General features: G+C 38.2%; 1 protein-coding gene across 1 annotated transcript in view; it reads right to left on the reverse strand.

Moving 5' to 3' along the window:
• Window positions 1–20,514, reverse strand: part of LOC120532824 (nuclear factor NF-kappa-B p105 subunit-like) — a 145,462-nt gene that overhangs the window by 58,115 nt on the left and 66,833 nt on the right. The window contains exons 6-9 of the mRNA XM_039759228.1: window positions 10,656–10,804; window positions 10,290–10,453; window positions 4,267–4,425; window positions 2,309–2,413 (exon numbers count right to left, since the gene is read on the reverse strand). Coding sequence (XP_039615162.1) covers window positions 2,309–2,413; window positions 4,267–4,425; window positions 10,290–10,453; window positions 10,656–10,804 — 577 coding nt within the window. The remainder of the gene's footprint in view (window positions 1–2,308; window positions 2,414–4,266; window positions 4,426–10,289; window positions 10,454–10,655; window positions 10,805–20,514) is intronic.

A 20,514-nucleotide genomic window follows, 5' to 3' on the forward strand; every position in this document is an offset into this window, starting at 1 on the left:
GCCCTGAGCTCACTACCCAGCAGCATGCAGCTCGATTGGCATTCGCCATAGAATACCAGAATTGGCAGATGCACCACTGGTGCCCTGTGCTTTTTACAGATGAGAGCAGGTTCACCCTGAGCACGTGACAGAAGTGAAAGGGTCTGGAGAAGCCATGGAGAACATTATGCTGCCTGTAACATCATTCAGCATGAGCAGTTTGGTGGTGGGTTAATGATTGTCTGGGGAGGCATATCCATGGTGGGTCACACAGACCGCTACAGGCTTGACAAAGGCACCTTGGCTGCCATTAGGTATCAGGATGAAATCCTTGGACCCACTGTCAGACCCTATGCTGGTACAGTGGCTCCTGGTGCACGACTCCTGGCCTCATGTGGTATGCAGGCAGTTCCTGGAGGATGAAGGAATTGATACCATTGACTGGCCACCACACTTTCCTGACCTAAATCCAATAGAACACCTCTGGGACATTATGTTTTGGTCCATCCAATGCCACCAGGTTGCACCTCAGACTGTCCAGGAGCTCAGTGATGCCCTGGTCCAGATCTGGGAGGAGATCCCCCACAACACCATGTGTCATCTCATTAGAAGCATGCACTGATGTTGTCAGGCATGTATACAAGAACACAGGGGCCATACAAAGTGCTGCGTACAATTTTGAGTTGCTGCAATTAAATTTTGAAAAAATGGACTAGCCTGCCACAATTTTTTCACTCTGATTTTTGGGGCGTCTTTGAATTCAGGGCTCTGTAGGTTGATCATTTTCATTTCCATCAAACGATGTGGCATCCTTTCGTTCCTAACACATTACCCAGTCTATATCAGTATAGATATCCAGGAGGATTTCTTTTTCCCATTGAGATCTGAAGTGTTTTCAAAGTGTTCCTTTAATTTTTTTGAGCAGTTTATTTAAAGAAGAAGGGGACAAGCAAAAATATTCCAAAGAGTATGACCACAATAGTTTGGCAGATGTTTCACCCTTCATAACTAAACATGCAGCTGTTCCTGTGATCTACAGCAGCCTATGTTATGTTTACTGGAAGGTAAAAGATTTTAAAACATCCAACACAATTTCAGCTTCTGGACATAGCTAATAAATTACTTGGAACCTTAGTGATAGTTATGGACTCTCATGTATGTACAATATGCTATTGTACTGTAAAAATAAGGATACAGCACATTTTGTCAAAAAAATTGGTAGTGTTCTGAAAAAGAAAATAGAGAATAAAAAAGACCCCCAAGAATTTTCTAATAACTAAGAGAAAATTTAATGGAACAAGGATACTGTGACCCACTCCTCAACTCACATCTACTGAAGGTCAGGAACACAGAGTTCAAACAGATTATGTTCAATATCTCTGCACTGCTGGCAGGTGCAAGGAGCTATGGTCAAGATGGCAACTCTATGACTCGTTGATGGACCCCAGTGACAAGAAAGACATGATCCGTTCAACTGAGAGGCACCAGCAGGCCAGAAAGTTTGTAAGTGAAGCAGTAGTCAAAGCGAAGGCCCTTGTGTGGGTGGAGTATGGTGAGACCATGGAAAAACATTTTTACAAAGCTTTAGTTCTAAAAATGATTTGACTACTCAAGAATGAGAATACTGTAAGATGTTGCCCAAATCATTCTCTGCAAGGGTGGGAAATGGTCACCTTAATTAGGGATATTGTTGAGTTATTCAAAAAGCCTGACTATGACTTAATCAGAGCAACGAAAAACACCAAACAAATAAAGAATCTCCTGGCTACCAGTTTTTAAATGCTTATACTCACTTGAAATAGGGGTGCGGCTAGGGATACCAAAGACTGAGAGAGTGAAAATCAGAGAGCGACCATTCCATAATATGGCACCCTTGTCATTGCAGTTAGAAGTCAGAAGCCTGCTTGCTCACTTAAGTGTAAGGGAGGTCCTTTATAGCTCAGAACTTTCTAATTCCAGGGCCCCGAATTTGCACCAGCCTCTTCATTTGATGATATGAAACAGAGAGGGGAGGGACCCTAAATGATTTCACGCTAATGAAAGAGATTATGTGACACAACAATTTACTATTCCAACACATTATAATATATGCCCAGAAATATGTGGAGGGAAAAAGTAACATTCTTTTCTTTAACATGCCTCATATTCATCTTTTCATATGAAATGTAAACTCCCTGTGCATGCAACATTAACACTGTCCTAACAGTTGCAGAGGGTACTGAACATCAATCCATTCACCCAACATTATAACTGGCGTGGGTGGGGAAATGCCATATTATGGCTTCTGCAGCCAAAGTTAGAACAAATCAAACATCACCATTTTACTAACCTTTTTGAACCTTATCACAAAGTAAATAGACCTCTTCTCCTCCAGTGACACAACCAGCAGTTCGATCCATTCTCACAATCTTTAAATTAGATGCATTAGGGGCTTCTGCCAAAAATAAGATCAGAAGGAAAACAAGTAAAATGTTTTTTAATACACATAATTTTAGATGTAAAAAACCATAACATCCTAATTGAAATGTAAGCGAAAACTGACTCAAATTATTAAATATAACACTGACAAGGTATCTTGGTAAAAACAAAGCAGTAATAGGTTTAGACATGCTCAGCATATAAGCTTAAGTACATTATTTCTGATTACTTAAAATTATAAAAACATCTTCAATGCATGTTGCATTGGATAAGCTAATGATATTCTTGTGATCCAATTAACCTCAAACTGGATCATCTGAGATGTCCTATGTTGAGGTGTCTTGCATTAAGCCGGTCCATAATTTAATTACCTCTGGAGAAAGTAGAGATATATAATTCCTCAATTCATATTAAGCACTCCAAATAATAAATGGTTGACAGTAGAATTAAAACAAATATTTTGTTATTTTGGTACATGAACAGTTTTGAATGCATATCTAAAACTGAAAATACTTGAGCTGATCCAGCACTAATACACATACACTACAAGATAGTCTAAAGGTATTTGGAAATGAAAAAAATGATAAAGTTAAGCCAATGCCACAAAATAAAATTTAACCTTGGTAAGTGACAGACAACAGAAGTGTATTAACTGCTTCAGTGGACTGGTCTACTGCATACAATACAGTAGGCCTGTCCTGGGTCACAAGAGATTTGGGAAAATTATTCAGTTTCTCTCACCATTGCAAATTAAAGAATTGTCAGCTATAAAACCTTTTCGGCTTTACTTTCTCATAAGATGATAATAAAAAGGATGATCTATCAATCTTTAGAGTCACTAAATATCTTTATTTTTATAAAATGCACTTTCGTGATAATTACAAATATAATGTGGCTAAAAGATGTTAAATCAGAACCATGTTATTTAGTTTAAATTCTGACACTAGAAATTAAGTTAAAAAAAAAAAAAGGAACGGGCCACAATTTGATTCATGATGAATATGCACATTTCTGGAAGACAGCTATGTATAAAAATAAAAAGCTCTTATTAAAAAAAATACATAAAATAAAAGTAATAAAGTAAGTAAGTAAATAAATATCTACATTTTTTATATATATATATATATATATATATATATATATATATATATATATATATATATATATATATATATATATATATATATATATATATATATATATATATAGAGGGTGACAGGAACTTTGGGAAAACCCAATAAAAATAGGAGAAATACAACAAAAACATTCTATTGACAGCAATTGAACCACTATAACTTGCATTTTTAGAGACAGTAATCCAAATTATCAATGTCTGAATGAAAATTACATCCTGTAGATAGCATCCTCCTGTACATATGCATTCTTCCAATCTGCTGTTGAGGTTCCCCATTGATCGCTGCAACATCTCAGCTGGGATACCACGAATTTCGTCTTGAATTCTTTGTTTCAATTCATTCAGTGTCCTTGGCCGAGTTGTGTAGACCCGACTCTTAAGGTAGCCCCACAAGAAAAAAAATCACAAATAGACAAATCTTGATCTTGAGGGCCAGGGAATGTCACAGAATTTTGAGATGAAACGGTTACCGAACAATTCTCACACAGCTGCCATTGACTGCCTTGCAATTGATTACTAAATTTCTAAATGGCGAGATTGTTTAAAGCTCAAGGTTCCTGTACCGCAGTGCTGCCAACTGTACATGGCTGCCACTACGCATTTCAAAAGTTCCCGTTTTTCTGTGTCACCCTGTGTGTGGGTGTATATATATAAAAAAGACAAATTCTGTTTTTTTATGTACTTACATAAAGAAGACTAAAAAGTGTAGGAGAATCACTTCTCTTTGTACTTACTGCTGTCGTATATTGGGTCAGAAATAACAGGGTCTAATCGCCTTGTATAGCTTCCATCACTGTCTGGTAGAAAGGCTGTAAACATTAGTCTGACAACACTGAGATCCATATCTTTTGCTTGATTGATTGCTGCATTACTGATTAGACTTTTTTGGTATTCTGTTAAACATAAAAAAATGGTTTAAATTCTGTTCCCACAGCACATCTCAAAACTAACATGTGATAAAGTAATGCAATGAGCGCCTTACGCTCACCTCCCCATCTGTCCACAAAACCCTACCTCTAACCAATATTTTTTATCCAGAATTACCATTACCCTGAATAGTACGCAAAAATAAATGTTTTGACTTATACCAGAGTCCATACAGATATTATTAGGGTTTTGGTTAGGAGAGATGAAGATTACATCTTCCAACCCTATAATAAAACCCTAGTCTTAATTAATTCTATCCCCTACCACAACAATTATCTTAAAAACTGTAAAACTAGTAGCCCTTATCATAAGTGCACTGATGGAGCCCTGAGGCTAAAAAGACTCTACTCTGGGCCCTAATTGTAACCCTTTTGATACATTTGTTATGAATATAAATTATTTTAGATAATCTATCATAAAATTCATTTTAAAGGGTATAAAACTGCACTTTCAAAACATAAAAGCAGGAGGCGCTTTAAGACTTTCACCTTGCTTTTTTAGAAATGTATTGGCAATATTTGTCCCGGTTATGACAATTACTATTATAGATAAAGAATCTGAATATATACAATAAGAGGTTTCTCTAATGACTATAATGGAAGGATGGAAATTGGCATGATAAAGTAAGCGTTTACGGAAGGGATCAAGTGTGCCAAAGCATTGCCGTAAGGCACATTTCCCCTACCCTACCTCTAACCCTAACGTCTAACCCTAAGACTACACAGTCATTCCTCCTTATCTGATTTTTCTTTATCCAATTTTTTTTTTGTCTTAAAGGCTCTTTTTTTTATATCATAGATTTGGTATCCATTTTTTTGTTATAAGGCAGAATTGATCCGATGCAACTCGAAAATATTTTGGATGTTGCACCACATGAGTGTGATTGCGAATACAAGTGTGCTGCAGTTTATGCTCACATACTCTACTCTGAGTTTCCTGCAACTGGTCTTGTGACATTGTTTGCCTGACTACAATGCTCTTGTACTGTGGCTACATTTATCTTTAAATATCTGCCTAAATTTAAAAAGAAATGCTTCTAAAAATAATGGAAAAAACTGAAAGCAAATTTAAAATGTAGTACATTTTTTCATAGCTTGATTTTGCTATGAGTGTTGGAGACAAGACTTGCATCCACAAATGTCTTAAAAAAGACCTGGTTTCTCTCTCAAATCCTAAATGTAAGTTAATATACAGGTATGTTATAGTGTAGAAAAATCCCTATTATGGACCTCATTTGCAGTTTGTAGGTGTGAGGTACCTAATACCATATCCATCTGTCTGTCTGTCTGCATGAAAAAACTCGGGGGGCCCACTTTACCACTCCCAGATGTATTTTGTTGAAATGTGGCACACTTATTCTTCAAGGACGTTTGTCGAAAAAGTTCAATTTTTGCTGAGATATCTTGAACACATTACGCTGTAACACAGTTTTAAAATTTCAAAATCATTGAAAAGCATTGATGACTTTGTGAACTCATCTAGCTTAAAGTGAAGAAACATCTTTACTCAGTTACAAATCAGTTTACTGTTTCAATTTTACATTGACTGTGGTTACATTAACGTCTATATTCCCCTCTTTGTCATCTCTGATAGTTGATACTGACGGCAAACAGATCTCTAGTACAAGTTAATGAAGCACCACCAAACTGTGTGTGAGGGTACGAAGTTGAGTTGCCGTCACTGGCTAACTGACTGAGAGCACGCAGTACTGCCATCCTTTATCAGCAAGTCCGGGGAAGGCGTGTAATGGAACCTCTACATCACTAAGTTGTTTCTGCTCTATGAAGTCTTTCTAGTTGTTTGAATGCAAGAATGAGAAGAGAATGAGTGAGTCCTTCTGTAGCTTTAAATAGTAACATGTAAGGTGAACAATGTTCCTAATTGTAAAAGTATACAATGCAAGCAAGAAAAACAAACTGTTATATAGATATGAATGATGTCCCTTGGTATATTATTCACAAGTTTAAATAAACAGTTACTCAGTATTAACCTTACACCAATCGCACAGTTTCATTATCTGCAGAACACAATGATTCACCTATTTCACTGTCAGTCTAATTTACCAGCGTGACCAGACGTCACAATCGTGAATTTAGTCTATTAATCTTGATAAGTCACTGAAAAATATCAAAATGTCCCACTTTTAAACAAGCTGGCCGTCTAATAAAACATTGTTCTGCCAAAACAAAATATCCTCACACATATATTTACAACACCCCTCCATCATCTATTCGAGGTAATATACGTAATAATAGAACAGTCAAAACTCAGAGGGGGGATAGGCTGATTAAGAACTTGTGTTAAACATGAGCAGCATTGCCAGGAGAACCAGATAAAAATGCAATACTACCATTTGTTTCATTCCACACCAATTACTGTGCCAAATCCTTTACATTAATTTGTGAAAGGTTTATTTTTTTTCATATCCTGACAGCTCTAGGATGATGATGAGATAAAGTAGGGGTTAAACAAATGAATATGGACTTCATGGGTGGGCACACATATTATACAAGTGTCCAAGTTTAGAACTTTGAAAATCTGGTCAACTTATAATTTACCATCAAAGTACCATATTCACCTGATATCCATAATGGTAACTCGCTGAAATAAAATTTGCCTTTTACTTGTTATTTTCTATAAAGTGTCATAACTGAATGTCCCATTTCATAAAACTTAAAATGGTCAGACATGCTTAAGTAAAAAAGGAATTAATCACATTTTTTTTTAGGTTATGTTAATTGGCAACTGCAATTTATGGGGTGTGTGAGTGAGTGATAGCTGTCCCTGTGATGGACTAGCCTCTGGATAGCCTGTTTTCAGCCTCTTGCCTAATCCTGATGAAACAGTCTTTAGCCCCCAAGGACCCGAAACAGATTGAGAAAGTTTTAGAACCTATCTACTGAACTCAGTCCATTGAAAATTACAGTGCCTGCACAGTCCTTAAGCATTCCTAAATGTTACACCATGCATATATTTTCTAACTTGTTTAATTACTTGTTTGATCAATGAACTATTTTAATACATAAAGAAATCAGGGGGTGATAATAATACAGGTAGTCCCTAGGTTACGGACATTCGACCTACGACATACGAATTGGGTTGCAGCTGCGACGCATGTGCCTCAGTAACTGCCGCTCTGTCATCTTCGGCCTGGGGACGCTGCAGGCAGTGGCTGGACGGAGGCTGGAGGGGAGCGATTTCACTGCTCAAGCAGTGTAGTGTCCCTCGGGCGGCTCCCAGTGGCAAGCGGTTTCACTGCCCGCCCACCACACATGGCTACCCCGTTCGTTATAGGTGGGCGGCTAGTAATGCTGCAAGCTGTGATCCGGTTGTGGATGAATGGAGGCCATTGAGGGTGAATGGGGTGGCGGGGGGTAGCATTGTAGTGTGCCTCAGATAGCTGCATGTTAAATGGGGGCGGTGGTGTTGCGTACACTGCAGGCAGCATACTGTAGTAGAGGTGACTGTGAGGTGGGCTGGTGATGAACCGCCCATCGCTGCCCCCATTCATTCTCAATAGCAAGCCTGCTTGTGCTGTTATGCACATAGCAGGAAATTGTCTCTTGTCAGTACATCAGACGTGTTGACGACTGGTACCTTCCTGCTGTGATAGCTGTACAGTGCTGTGCAGAAGAACTCATCTTAACCTTTTGTCTTCACCCTTCAAGAATGTCTCTGAAACACAAATCTGATGAAAGTGCTGGTGATATAGTAAAGAAGAGAAAAACCTCACCATTGAAAATAAAGTAGAAATAATAAAAAGGTCAGGAAGAGGTGAAACTCCATCATTCATTGGCACAGCACTTGGTTACAGTTGGTCAACAATAGCATTTACTAAAATAATGTACCTGTTCCGACTTGCATACAAATTCAACTTAAGTACAACTCTACAGTCCCTATCTTGTATGTAACCCAGGGACTGCCTGTATAAGTGTTTTAAGAGTGTTCCAGCTATATTTGGTGAATTAAAATGGCAGGGTGGTTCTGACAGGCTGGGAACACAGTATTATTTTTTTCTCTATTTAAAATAACAGAAATTTTTTGATATTCGATTGTGTATTTTCAAGAATGAATAAGAATCAGATAATGAGAGAAGATTGTAGTTTTCTCCCATTAAATTTGGGAAACAGCCGAGCACAAAAATTCTGTCTTAAATGTTAATGATCAGTTGACATATAACTGCATATATTTTGTAGCATTTTGAGACATCAGAGGAACTAGGATTTGCTTACAGAGCCAAACATATATTACAAATGTTAAAACTATAATAAAATATTCTTCAAAGCTGAAAACAGTAAGTGATTGTAAGGTTTCAGACAGAAAGAAACTGTATTTGTCTTACTTGAAACATCACAGTGCTTGGGATATTGTACAAAACATATTACATGACATTTAACTATATGACAAATTTACATATACTGGATAACTTTGACATGAGGACTGCTAAAAGAGATGTCAGCTTTGCATGGTTCCTTTTTTAGATCCAGGAATATCTGAACAGACACAACCTACCCTGCACTGCACTGCACTTCTCTATCAAAAGGACACCCACTGAAAACTTACTCAGTGCTTTCATGCTCACACTATACAGCATGTTAATATTAAAAAGGGTAACACATAGAGTATCCATTTAAAATGCAGGTTAAACACTCACTACATCATTTTTGAACTGCAAACAATTTTAAGAAACTACTGACACAGTCTTCCTCACTGTGACAAGTAATGATTCAAACTAGTCTTTTAATTTAACTTGATTCAACAAACTACGCCTTTGCCACTTTGCACTGCTTGGTAAGCAACACATTCTAAAGAAAACAGTATTTGTCAAAATTCAATAAAAGATTAAAATCTAATCTACAATTGCAGTTAAGTATTTCTAAACTCTAAACTAAGACGAGAAATATAAAATATTAATTATTATTTTTATTATTATTCAAAATGATGGCAGGCCTGATCCAGGTGCATGTCGTTTAACATAACACTAGTCATGAATGAGAGTACAAAATAAAGCACAGAGAACAGAAACAAAATTGATATTGCAATTAATCATTCTTCACAGTAACCTTTATATTGGTAATTTCTTCAATGTGTTAAGATAAATACTGCCATAAATACTTATATTGTGACACGGTTAAGAATTGTCCATTGCTACAATCATCAGTCTTAACTCTGTAAACAGTAGCATCTTTTTTGAGTATAAATCATAAGCAATATTACGGTCAATTCTTAGGGCTGCAGAAAGAAATCATGAAAAATATTATTGCTGTGCTTATATAGTGCCTTTCGGGGAAATAATAATAAACAGGTATTGGGTAGAAGTGTGTAGACCAATATTATTGTCACCTTCACAATACTAAACAGAAAAAGCAGATTAAAAATCGATTTATATTTTTAATATGGAACAACTACAACTGACTACTTACTTTTGGATTTATTGCTTAATTAGTGGATATGAAAAGTAAAACCTTAAAAGCAATCTTGAAGTCAAGTTTATGCAATATTACAAATGAATTATGAACTGCCTGGTCTGAAATTAACAGTATGGCAAAGCCAATAAATTATGAAATTAAACTATGGATATCTTGTCAGAAAAACAACTGAACAATATATGATAAATGTGTTACAGATAAATATCTGATTATGCCTTATATGCTGTTCTACACAGTAAAACAGGTTAGCTTTGGCATAGTGTTCTGAAAATTAAAAAATGAGAAAAGTGACAGTTGATAATATTTCCAAATTAAGCTACGTTTTCTGTTGAATGATCTAATTCAAATCTGAAATATAACTTTAATACAGTTTAATGACTTTTCCAAAGATGAAGGCTTACCATTAAGGTCTCTAGGTATCCTTCCCTCTGCTGATAAACAGTCTATCTCCTGGTGAATTCGAATTCCTGCATTAAAGCCCATTTTACATGCCTCTATCATTCTGTCCTCCAGGGTCTTGGCAACATTCTTCTTAGTCACATGGAGAATCCCCAAGTTTGGGAAACTAATAAAACATAAAAGTAAGGTAAGATAAGGTGGACAGTCCAAACCAAAACTTAGCAATTATAAAGATGTAAAGAAAGTAAATAAATAAATCAACAGGGAATAATTCCAGCTAATGTATGTTTTACAACTTAACATGGCTATTACAAAGACATAAAAGTGTACAAATATTACTTTCAAACATACCTCATATTGATACTAACCTGACACATGAATCCTTGGGTGGTATGTCAACAATGCATATTCCTTTGTCACACTGCTTTCCAACCAAGCTGTGTGCATGCAAATGTACCTCTTTGGAACAAGTAACCAGCTGAACCACAATTCTACCTGGTCCCTGGTAATTGCAAATCTAGAAAAGAAATGGATGGGAAATTATTATTACAGGCTCAGAAATTTCTTTTGGAATCTTATAATTAATATGGGAGATATGTAACTGAGGACCAACTCTTAAAGGGATCATGGAAATTTGCCATTCTTCTACATATGCTCTGTGGTCTTTGAAAAAACATGTACAATATTGTATCTTATGACAGGTGTAACAAATGTAAAGGGTTCCAAAGTCACTGATGCAAACCATGTGGTCCCTGTATTTGCAGAGTGAGAGTGCAGAGTGAGATAAATATATATTTATTGTGGCAGGAGGCTGAGGGCTAGATCCAGCCAAGACGCCTGGAAGGACCGGAAGGCAGTCTATACGTCCCCTGGGCCACGAGGGGGAAACCGCCCTGGATAAGGAGGGAACCACGGGGACGAAGCAAGGAGGCTCAGGCCCACTGGGACCCATGGCCACGGTCAGGGGGCGCCCCGAGCATTGTTGAGCCCAGGAAATTGGTATTTCCGCCACACCTGGGAGGGTGGAGGAAGGACCTTCCAGGGACACCTGGAGTGCTTCCGGGTGCTCATGCGCCACTTCTGCCACACCAGGAAGAACATCATCAAGCACTTGGAGCATGTCCAGATGATTATAAAAGGGGCAGCCTTCCCACACTCGAGGAGCTAGAGTCAGGAGTTGGAGATGGACGAAGCTCCAGCGACAGGAGGAAGAAAGGCAGCCCACGGACATTTGAGAGGCCCGTGTTGAGGGGCGTTTGATGCGGGAGCAGTGTGTTCTGTGCAGGACTATATTGGAGACATTTATTTATTAAACAGTTCTGTTTTGGACTTAGACTGGTGTCTGTCTGATGGTGTTCAGGTGAGCTCTCACAATATACATACATACATACATACATACATACAGTGGTGTGAAAAACTATTTGCCCCCTTCCTGATTTCTTATTCTATTGTATGTTTGTCACACAAAATGTTTCTGATCATCAAACACATATAACCATTACTCAAATATAACACAAGTAAACACAAAATGCAGTTTTTAAATGATGGTTTTTAATATTTAGGGAGAAAAAAATCCAAACCTACATGACTCTGTGTGAAAAGTAATTGCCCCCTTGTTAAAAAATAACCAAACTGTGGTGTATCACACCTGAGTTCAATCTACACACATATATATATATATATATATATATATATATATATATATATATATATATATATATATATATATATATATATATATATCTATATATATATATATATATATATATATATATATATATATTATATATATATATTATATATATATATATATATTATATATAATATATATTTAATATATATATATATATATATTATATATATATATATATATATATATATATATATATATTATATATAATATATATATATCACATACATACATATATATGTACCACTGTGCAGGATGGTGGAGGTGGTGTAATGGTGTGGGGGATATTTTCTTGGCACACTTTAGGCCCCTTAGTACCAAATGGGAATCGTTTAAATGCCACGGGCTACTTGAGCATTGTTTCTGACCATGTCCATCCCTTCATGACCACCATGTACCCATCCTCTGATGGCTACTTCCAGCAGGATAATGCACCATGTCACAAAGCTCGAATCATTTCAAATTGGTTTCTTGAACATGACAATGAGTTCACTGTACTAAAATGGGCCCCGCAGTCACCAGATCTTAACCCAATAGAGCATCTTTGGGATGTGGTGGAACGGGAGCTTCGTGTCCTGGATGTGCATCCCAAAAATCTCCATCAACTGCAAGATGCTATCCTATCAATATGGGCCAACACTTCTAAAGAATGCTTTCAGCACCTTGTTGAATCAATGCCACGTAGAATTAAGGCAGTTCTGAAGGCGAATCGTATATACGATCACCTTTGTATACGAGAAATTCAAGATAAGAGGAAAGTATGAGCAAAGAATTCCGATCTAAATACGAGCATTGGCTCGCGTAAAACCGAGCCAGGCTGTGGGTATGCGTGACGCATTTCCCGATCCGTCTCGACTCAGGGATTCACCCAAGCTGACGCTGCCAGCCCGTCAGCTCACTCAGTGTTCCTTGTTCTCCTGTAGCGTGAGGATCTACGCGTTTGTGCGCTTGTGATTTCATTGTTTCGCTGTAGCAGTTCACCGAATAAGCGTATCCAAAAATATCGTGGATATGCAGACGGAGAATAGGAGGCGATTGCCTTCAAGAGGAAGGAGAGAGAGAGAGAGAGAGGCGTGCTCGAGCGAGCAAGAGAGATAAGGAGAGGGAGACGCGCACGAGAGAGAAGAGCCATCAGCTCAGTTATGATCATATGACACTCAGCAGACAAAGTGTATATATATATATATATAAACCGGAGAGCCCGGAGGAAACCCACGCAGACACGGGGAGAACATGCAAACTTCACGCAGGGAGGACCCGGGAAGCGAACCCAGGTCTCCTAACTGCGAGGCAGCAGCGCTACCACTGCGCCACCATGCCGCCCTGATAAAAACAATATTAAATTAAAGATTGATAACAATGAAAGTATAACAGACAGACAATAATTTTGTATAATATTAACGTTTACGCCCCTGGGTGGAATTGAAGAGTCGCATAGTGTGGGGGAGGAACGATCTCCTCAGTCTGTCAGTGGAGGAGGACAGTATCCATATATATTATATACAAGTTTGTCATAAACCTTTTATAGAAACAGTCATTGTTTAAGTTTCTGTCAGGTTCCACTTGCCTGACTAGCCTTTTTTGTGGTTTAAAGAAAGGCTTTTACTTGTTTAAAATGAGTCATCACTGACACTGAATCTTAGTAAAATATAATAATAAAATTCTTTGCTGCTCACACTACAGCCACATTTCACATACCAAGAAAGGTACAGACTTAGGGATTTTTGCATTACACACTGTTTATAACTTTCATTGCTATTTTTACCCTGTGTATAACTGAGAAATTATGTTTGGCAAATCACAATGAACTGGACAGTAATTAAGTATAAGTGAATGTATTATGAGAAAATACCTTAAAAGAACAAGCATACCTTTATGTAAATAAATGTTTTCTCATCACTTGTCCAATACAGTCGCCAGTGAAGCATGGCGGTGGCAGCATCATGCTGTGGGGGTGTTTTTCAGCTGCAGGGACAGGACGACTGGTTGCAATCGAGGGAAAGATGAATGCGGCCAAGTACAGGGATATCCTGGACAAAAACCTTCTCCAGAGTGTTAAGGACCTCAGACTGGGCCGAAGCTTTACCTTCCAACAAGACAATGACCCTATGCACACAGCTAAAATAACGAAGAAGTGGCTTCACAACAACTCTGTGACTGTTCTTGAATGGCCCAGCCAGAGCCCTGACTTAAACCCAATTGAGCATCTCTGGAGAGACCCAAAAATGGCTGTCCACCAACGTTTACCATCCAACCTGACAGAACTGGAAAGTATCTGCAAGGAGGAATGGCAGAGGATCCCCAAATCCAGGTGTGAAAAACTTGTTGCATCTTTCCCAAGAAGAGCTCAAAAGGGTGCTTCTACTAAATACTGAGCAAAGGGTCTGAATACTTAGGACCATGTGATATTTCAGTTTTTCTTTTTAAATAAATCTGCAACAATTTCAAAAATTCTTTTTTTGTCTGTCAATATGGGGTGCTGTGTGTACATTAATGAGGAAAAAAATTAATTTAAATGATTTTAGCAAATGGCTGCAATATAACAAAGAGTGAAATATTGAAGGGGGTCTGAATACTTTCCGTACCCACTGTATGTCCCAAAAAAGCCCAGAACATGCACAGTATATTGTGCCCAGATGAATGTAATGTGAACTACAGCCACTGTTTTATAACACTATATGTCCCAAAAAACCCTGTTTTATAACACTATATGTCCCAAAAAACCCCAGAACATGCACAGTATATTGTGCCCAGATGAATGTAGTCTAAAATACAGACTGTCAAACACACACTAGAGTCACTAAAAGGACTTTTGGATCTTTGCTGAATGTGAGAGCTATGAAAGTCTGCGCACACTAATCTGTCCCTGCCTATCCGCGTCTCCCTGTCTCTGTCTGAGCCGAACACACGGCATCAGGTGCTATATAGCATCCGATAACGTGTTCCGGCCAGCCAATCACTGTAATGCCAGCACCTGACATGGCTACTGGCATTACAGTGAGGGCAGTACTTTCCTGCCTCTTGATTGGCTGTCTCCAACCCGCGGAACGTGCGGGGCGGAGACTCGAGCATGGTGCACAAGCACATGTGGTGCTCATTCAAGTAGCGCCATGCTCCGAGCATAGCGATGCTCGAGCCAAACACATGTTCGGCCTCGCATGCTCGCTCATCACTAATGTCTACTAATAAAGCTTTAGGAATTCTTGTATTAATCAAATTTGCTTTTATTTTTAACGACATCTTCTAAATAAGACACTCATGTAGACTTAATTAAAATGTCTTTTTCTTTCAAGAAATTACTAAATCATAATCGAAGCAGAGGATCACCCGGACAATGGGTAAGTATTTAATAAACTGACCTCACAACAGGGGTGCCCTTCTTCTGGGGTAGTTCTATCCAATTACTTAATATAAAAGTATGTCCTGTTACTTCTTTATTAGATTTAAACTATACTGTTATCTAAAATGATCACTGGTACTTTAAAATAATCTCTTTAAATACAAAACCTCTTTTTCTGAACTCCGCTATTACTGCTTAGCTGTCTTACAGTACAATACTTTAATTATTTTATTAAAAAAGTGGATACCTTTACTTTTTTCAACCTGTATGTAAAACCTTAACCATCCCTAATCAGTGATGCTAGAGTTTTGTAGGACAATCAACAGAACCATTCTTACTCATTTTAGGCTGCCAATAAAGCTGCTCACTTTAATTACACAATGCAATAAGTTGTTCAGACACCAGAGAAGGCTTGGGTCCAAAACTGAACCCATTATAGAACCTAACATTTTGGGTAGAGAAACAAGCAGACAATGTATGGATGGTGTAACATTCAGATGTTTTCAAAGCTTACAGTGTGCTATATTTAAGATATTGCAATGAAAATTGAACTTTCATGACACACTTCATTGAAGAACATGTGTTTCAAATTTAAACAAGATTGGTAAATTGGGGTCCAAGTTGTATTGTGTGCATGGACAAAGATAATGACAAGTCAACAGTAGGTGCTTTTCATATTAAATGTGAATGCACCTAAAACCATAGTCATTCAGGTAAACATCTTTTTCTTTACAATAAAGAAAACAAGCAAGATACATTTAGGCACTCCATAGTTTCTTTCACTTAAAATTACTGAAGTCATCCCATAAGTTTCCATAGAAAATTGAAGCATTTGCGGTAGATGGAAGATACAACAGAGTTAGTGGATGGACTCAAGTCAGATTTGCCATTCTACTAACTCTTCTGCAGGGAAAATATCAGGCTTACTCTGAATAAAAACCTTAAGAGAAAATAACAAAGCTGCAGTCATCAAAAATTCCTTGTGGTGTGGCATCAACAATACTAAACAAATGAAAAAATAATACCAATGTTTGTAAATACTTTAAATAATATTAAAAAAGTATGTTAAAAAGCAAGTAGCAGATTCATTGCTGCAGAGCTATCTTTTCAGATTGTCTGTCCTTTTTTGATGCTTATATGCTGGTCAGCTGATGGAAACATATGTAACCATATTTCTCTTTCTGACTTTTTTCTATTCATAGAATTATATAAAAAGCCAAGGCATCTTCAGATCATTAAATCCTGATTTATACTTAGCAATTCAATACTTCTAATCAGAGGCCATATTAAATTTATGCCAGCATTTGCTAAATCCTGTCCTTACAACTATCTATCACATTTCTAAGTATTCTGTTACGGTGTGCAAAAGTACTGTGAGATAGACTAATTTTGGCAGTCAAATGATGTAGCAGCACTACGGATTAATGGACTCCATTTCCCAGCCTGCCCCAAGGGTATTGCTCTGATTGGACATCTGCAATGGGCACAGGGGGCTGCTTGGGACAAGAAGGGCTGGCGGGAACTTTAAAAAGGAGCCGGCTAAGCAGCAAAGACACCCCGCCGTTCTGTGTTCATATTCACCCATCTGTCTCGTCCCCAATACCTCCTATGGAATATCGTTTCTATCTACGATCCTCAAATCTGTTGTCACACACATCTGATTAGGGGACAACTAAAGGGCCTGAATAGATGTAATTCCATGTCGGACCAGGGGGTGGTGAAGTGCACATATTCTCTCTCAGTTCCTTGTAGACCATTCTCAGGAAATCCTGCCCGGTTCTGGGGCAACCAACAACGTTACTTCCGGTTCTGATGACATCACATCTTCTGCGCACATTTAAAAGCCGCCATCTTAAGACAATAGTCAGTTCTGTTTTGGACTCAGTCGTGTGAACATGTCTGTTCTGTTTAATCAATTTTGCAGCTGGGAAATATTATATGGGTGGCTGTCCCAAACCTTCCCGATATCTCTTGGTCGTTCTTGTTACAGTAGCGTAGTCGGTAGGATGGAAGAATCCCAGATAGAAACGGGACCAGACCTTAATTATGACCAGGTGGGAGAGAACTGGGGCCGAGTTTCCAAGGGGGGGTGGGGGTTCGTCCCGGATTTCGGAAAGAACCGGTGTAGACTCTGCTCCCTTTGTCTAGTTCGGGGCCACATAGAATACATAGGGAGAGTGTCGAGTAGACACACAGAAGTGGGCTGGTCTCTGTAAAGGAAGCAACATGGATTTATTGTGCTCTCTCGGAGGAGAGGGCTGTCCTCCCCAAAGGGGCCAAGGCTCCAGAGAAAGGTGGGGATTCTCCAGACCAGCAAGTGAGTTTTTTGCAGACCTGGAAATTAGATCCCGAGAGACCTATTAAACAGCAGGCTGATGCTCTTTGGGAAAAGGGGGCGGAGTGAATAAAACCCTCTGAGTGCTCCACCTTTTAATTGTGAAAAAAGTGGCCTGCTTTATCTTTATGAACAACATAAATGAACATTTCACCCAGCTGTTCTGGGGAGAATTTGCTAGCATGAACGAGCTCATCAAGCTCGTTGAAACCTCTAAGACAGCCTTACAATCTGAGAGAGCAGAACGGTCCTTTAGCGGACGCTATGGAGATTACGTCCCTACTAAATTGTCCTTTCGACACAAGCCGGAGTTTGCGCTGGAGTCCCCGGATCTGCTGGCGCACCACTCACTTAGGGACAAGGCGGAAGGCAAGTGGAGAGACACAGGTGGATTGTGGTACTTTCAACCCCCCTATCAATGCCTCATACGGGAGAGGTGGTTGTTAACAGATTTAAAGTAGAAGCCCTATTTGATTAATTTCCATTGTTGATCACCGTTATGTACTGCCGCGACAATGGATAAAAGTACAGACCAGTTATACTTGTGTACACGGAGATGTCCGATACTATAAAACTGCCCAATGTTTCATCAGCCAGGGAGGATTGGTAAGAAAAATACCTGTAGCAGTCCTTCCAAATCCACCTTTCGCTGTAATTCTAGGGCGGGACTGGTCTGATATTAAAAGCGGCGAAGTACTGATCACTCCCAAACCTAATTTAGGCCTAGTAATAGACAGGAATAATTACTGTATGTCACAGGTTGTCTCAGCCGGTGGAGAGAGGTATGGAGGGCCAAGAGGTGGATGGGGAGGTTCCTAGTCCGTCGCAGACTGTTACCACATCAGATTGTGTCTCGACGGATCGGGATGACTACCCGTCCCTTTAGGTCGGACTGGACCCTCTCAGAATTAAGTGTTCAATTTAGACAAACGCCGGCCTCGTTTAAAAGGGAGCAATGGAATGATGACTCCCTGAAATTTGTGAAGGATGCAGTGATATTAGTCAACGGCCAATGCACCCATCAACCCATGCCACAGGGCCCCCACTTTGTTATTGAAAATTATTTATTATATTGGGTCAGTGAACATGAGGGGGAGGTACGGAAGTTGTTGCTGATTCCACGAAGCTTCCAGTGGCAGGTTTATTAGTTAGCACACGCCCACCTCCTAGGAGGCCACCTGGGCACTGAGAAAACATTAGAGCGTATCAAGCTCCGATTTTATTGGCTGGGAATTAACAAGGAGGTTCGCCGTTTTTGTATTTCTTGCCCAGAGTGCCAACTGCGGCAAATTCCTAGGAATTCCTAGGAACGTGCTCCTCTCATTCCCCTTCCCTTAATTGATGTCCAGTTTGAGGTATTAGGGGTCGATATAGAGGGACCCCTGAAGCCCTCGGACATATATATATATATATACACATATACATATATATATATATACATATATACATATATATATACATATACATATATACATATACATATATACATATACATATATACATATATATATCTCTATATATATATATACACATATATATATATGTATATATATATATATATATATATATACATATATACATACATATATATACATATATACATATATATATATATATATATACATATATATATATATACATATATACATATATATATATATATATATATATATATATATATATATATATACATATATATATATATATATATACATATATATATATATATATATATATACACACATATATATATATATATATATATATATATATATATATATATATATATATATATATACATATATATACATATATATATATATATATATATATATATATATATATATATACATATATATATATATATATATATATATATATATACATATATATATATATATATATATATATATATATACATATATACATATATATATATACATATATATATATATATATATATATATATATATATATATATATATATATATATATATATATATGAGTCCTCGAAGATTATGCAACCCAATATCCAGAAGCTGTTCCATTGCGCTCAGCTACTTCCAAAGCCATCGCACGGGAACTGGTAAGGGACTTGCACGAGTTGGAATCCCTAAGGAAGTCCTTAAGAACCAAGGGACGCAGTTTACCTCAGAGACGTTCAAGGAAACACCAAGTTACTTAAAATAAAGCACCTAAAGACCACGGTGTATCACCCTCAAACCGACGGTCTAGTTGAGCGATTTAATCGGACTCTCAAACAGATGCTTCGCAAGGTGGTCAGCGGGGATGGAAGGAATTGGGATCAACTCCTCCCCCTCGTACTCTTTGCCTACAGGGAAGTCCCTCAAGCCTCAATGGGGTTCTCGCCATTTGAATTATTATACATATGACAACTCCAGGGTGTATTGGACATTTTGAAAGAAAGTTGGGAAGGAGAGGCTCTTCCCTTGACTGATATTTTAGAATATATCGCGCAGTTATGTGATAGATTTGGGAAAATTCAACCTGTATTAAAAAGTCACATGGAGGGGGCGCAAGCAGCACAGGCCCACTATTATGACCATGACACGATGCTTCAGGAGTTCCAACCGGGGGATCGGGTCATGGTGATGGTTCCCACCTCCCATTCTAAACTATTTGCCCAATGGCAGGGACCATAAGAAGTTAAGGAGAGGAAAGGGCTCATAGACTACTTGCTGAAACTGCAATCATTAGCTGAGCGAGCAGATACATCACGTGAATCTGCTGAAACCGTGGAAGGAAAGGGATCCCAATCTCTCCTCCAGCCAGCCCCGCTCACTCTTTGCTCAGACCTTCACCCTTAACTTTGGGTCGAACTTAAACACCCAACAGAGACGA

The sequence above is a fragment of the Polypterus senegalus genome, chromosome 7 (assembly GCF_016835505.1).
Source record: "Polypterus senegalus isolate Bchr_013 chromosome 7, ASM1683550v1, whole genome shotgun sequence".
Lineage (NCBI taxonomy): Eukaryota > Metazoa > Chordata > Cladistia > Polypteriformes > Polypteridae > Polypterus > Polypterus senegalus.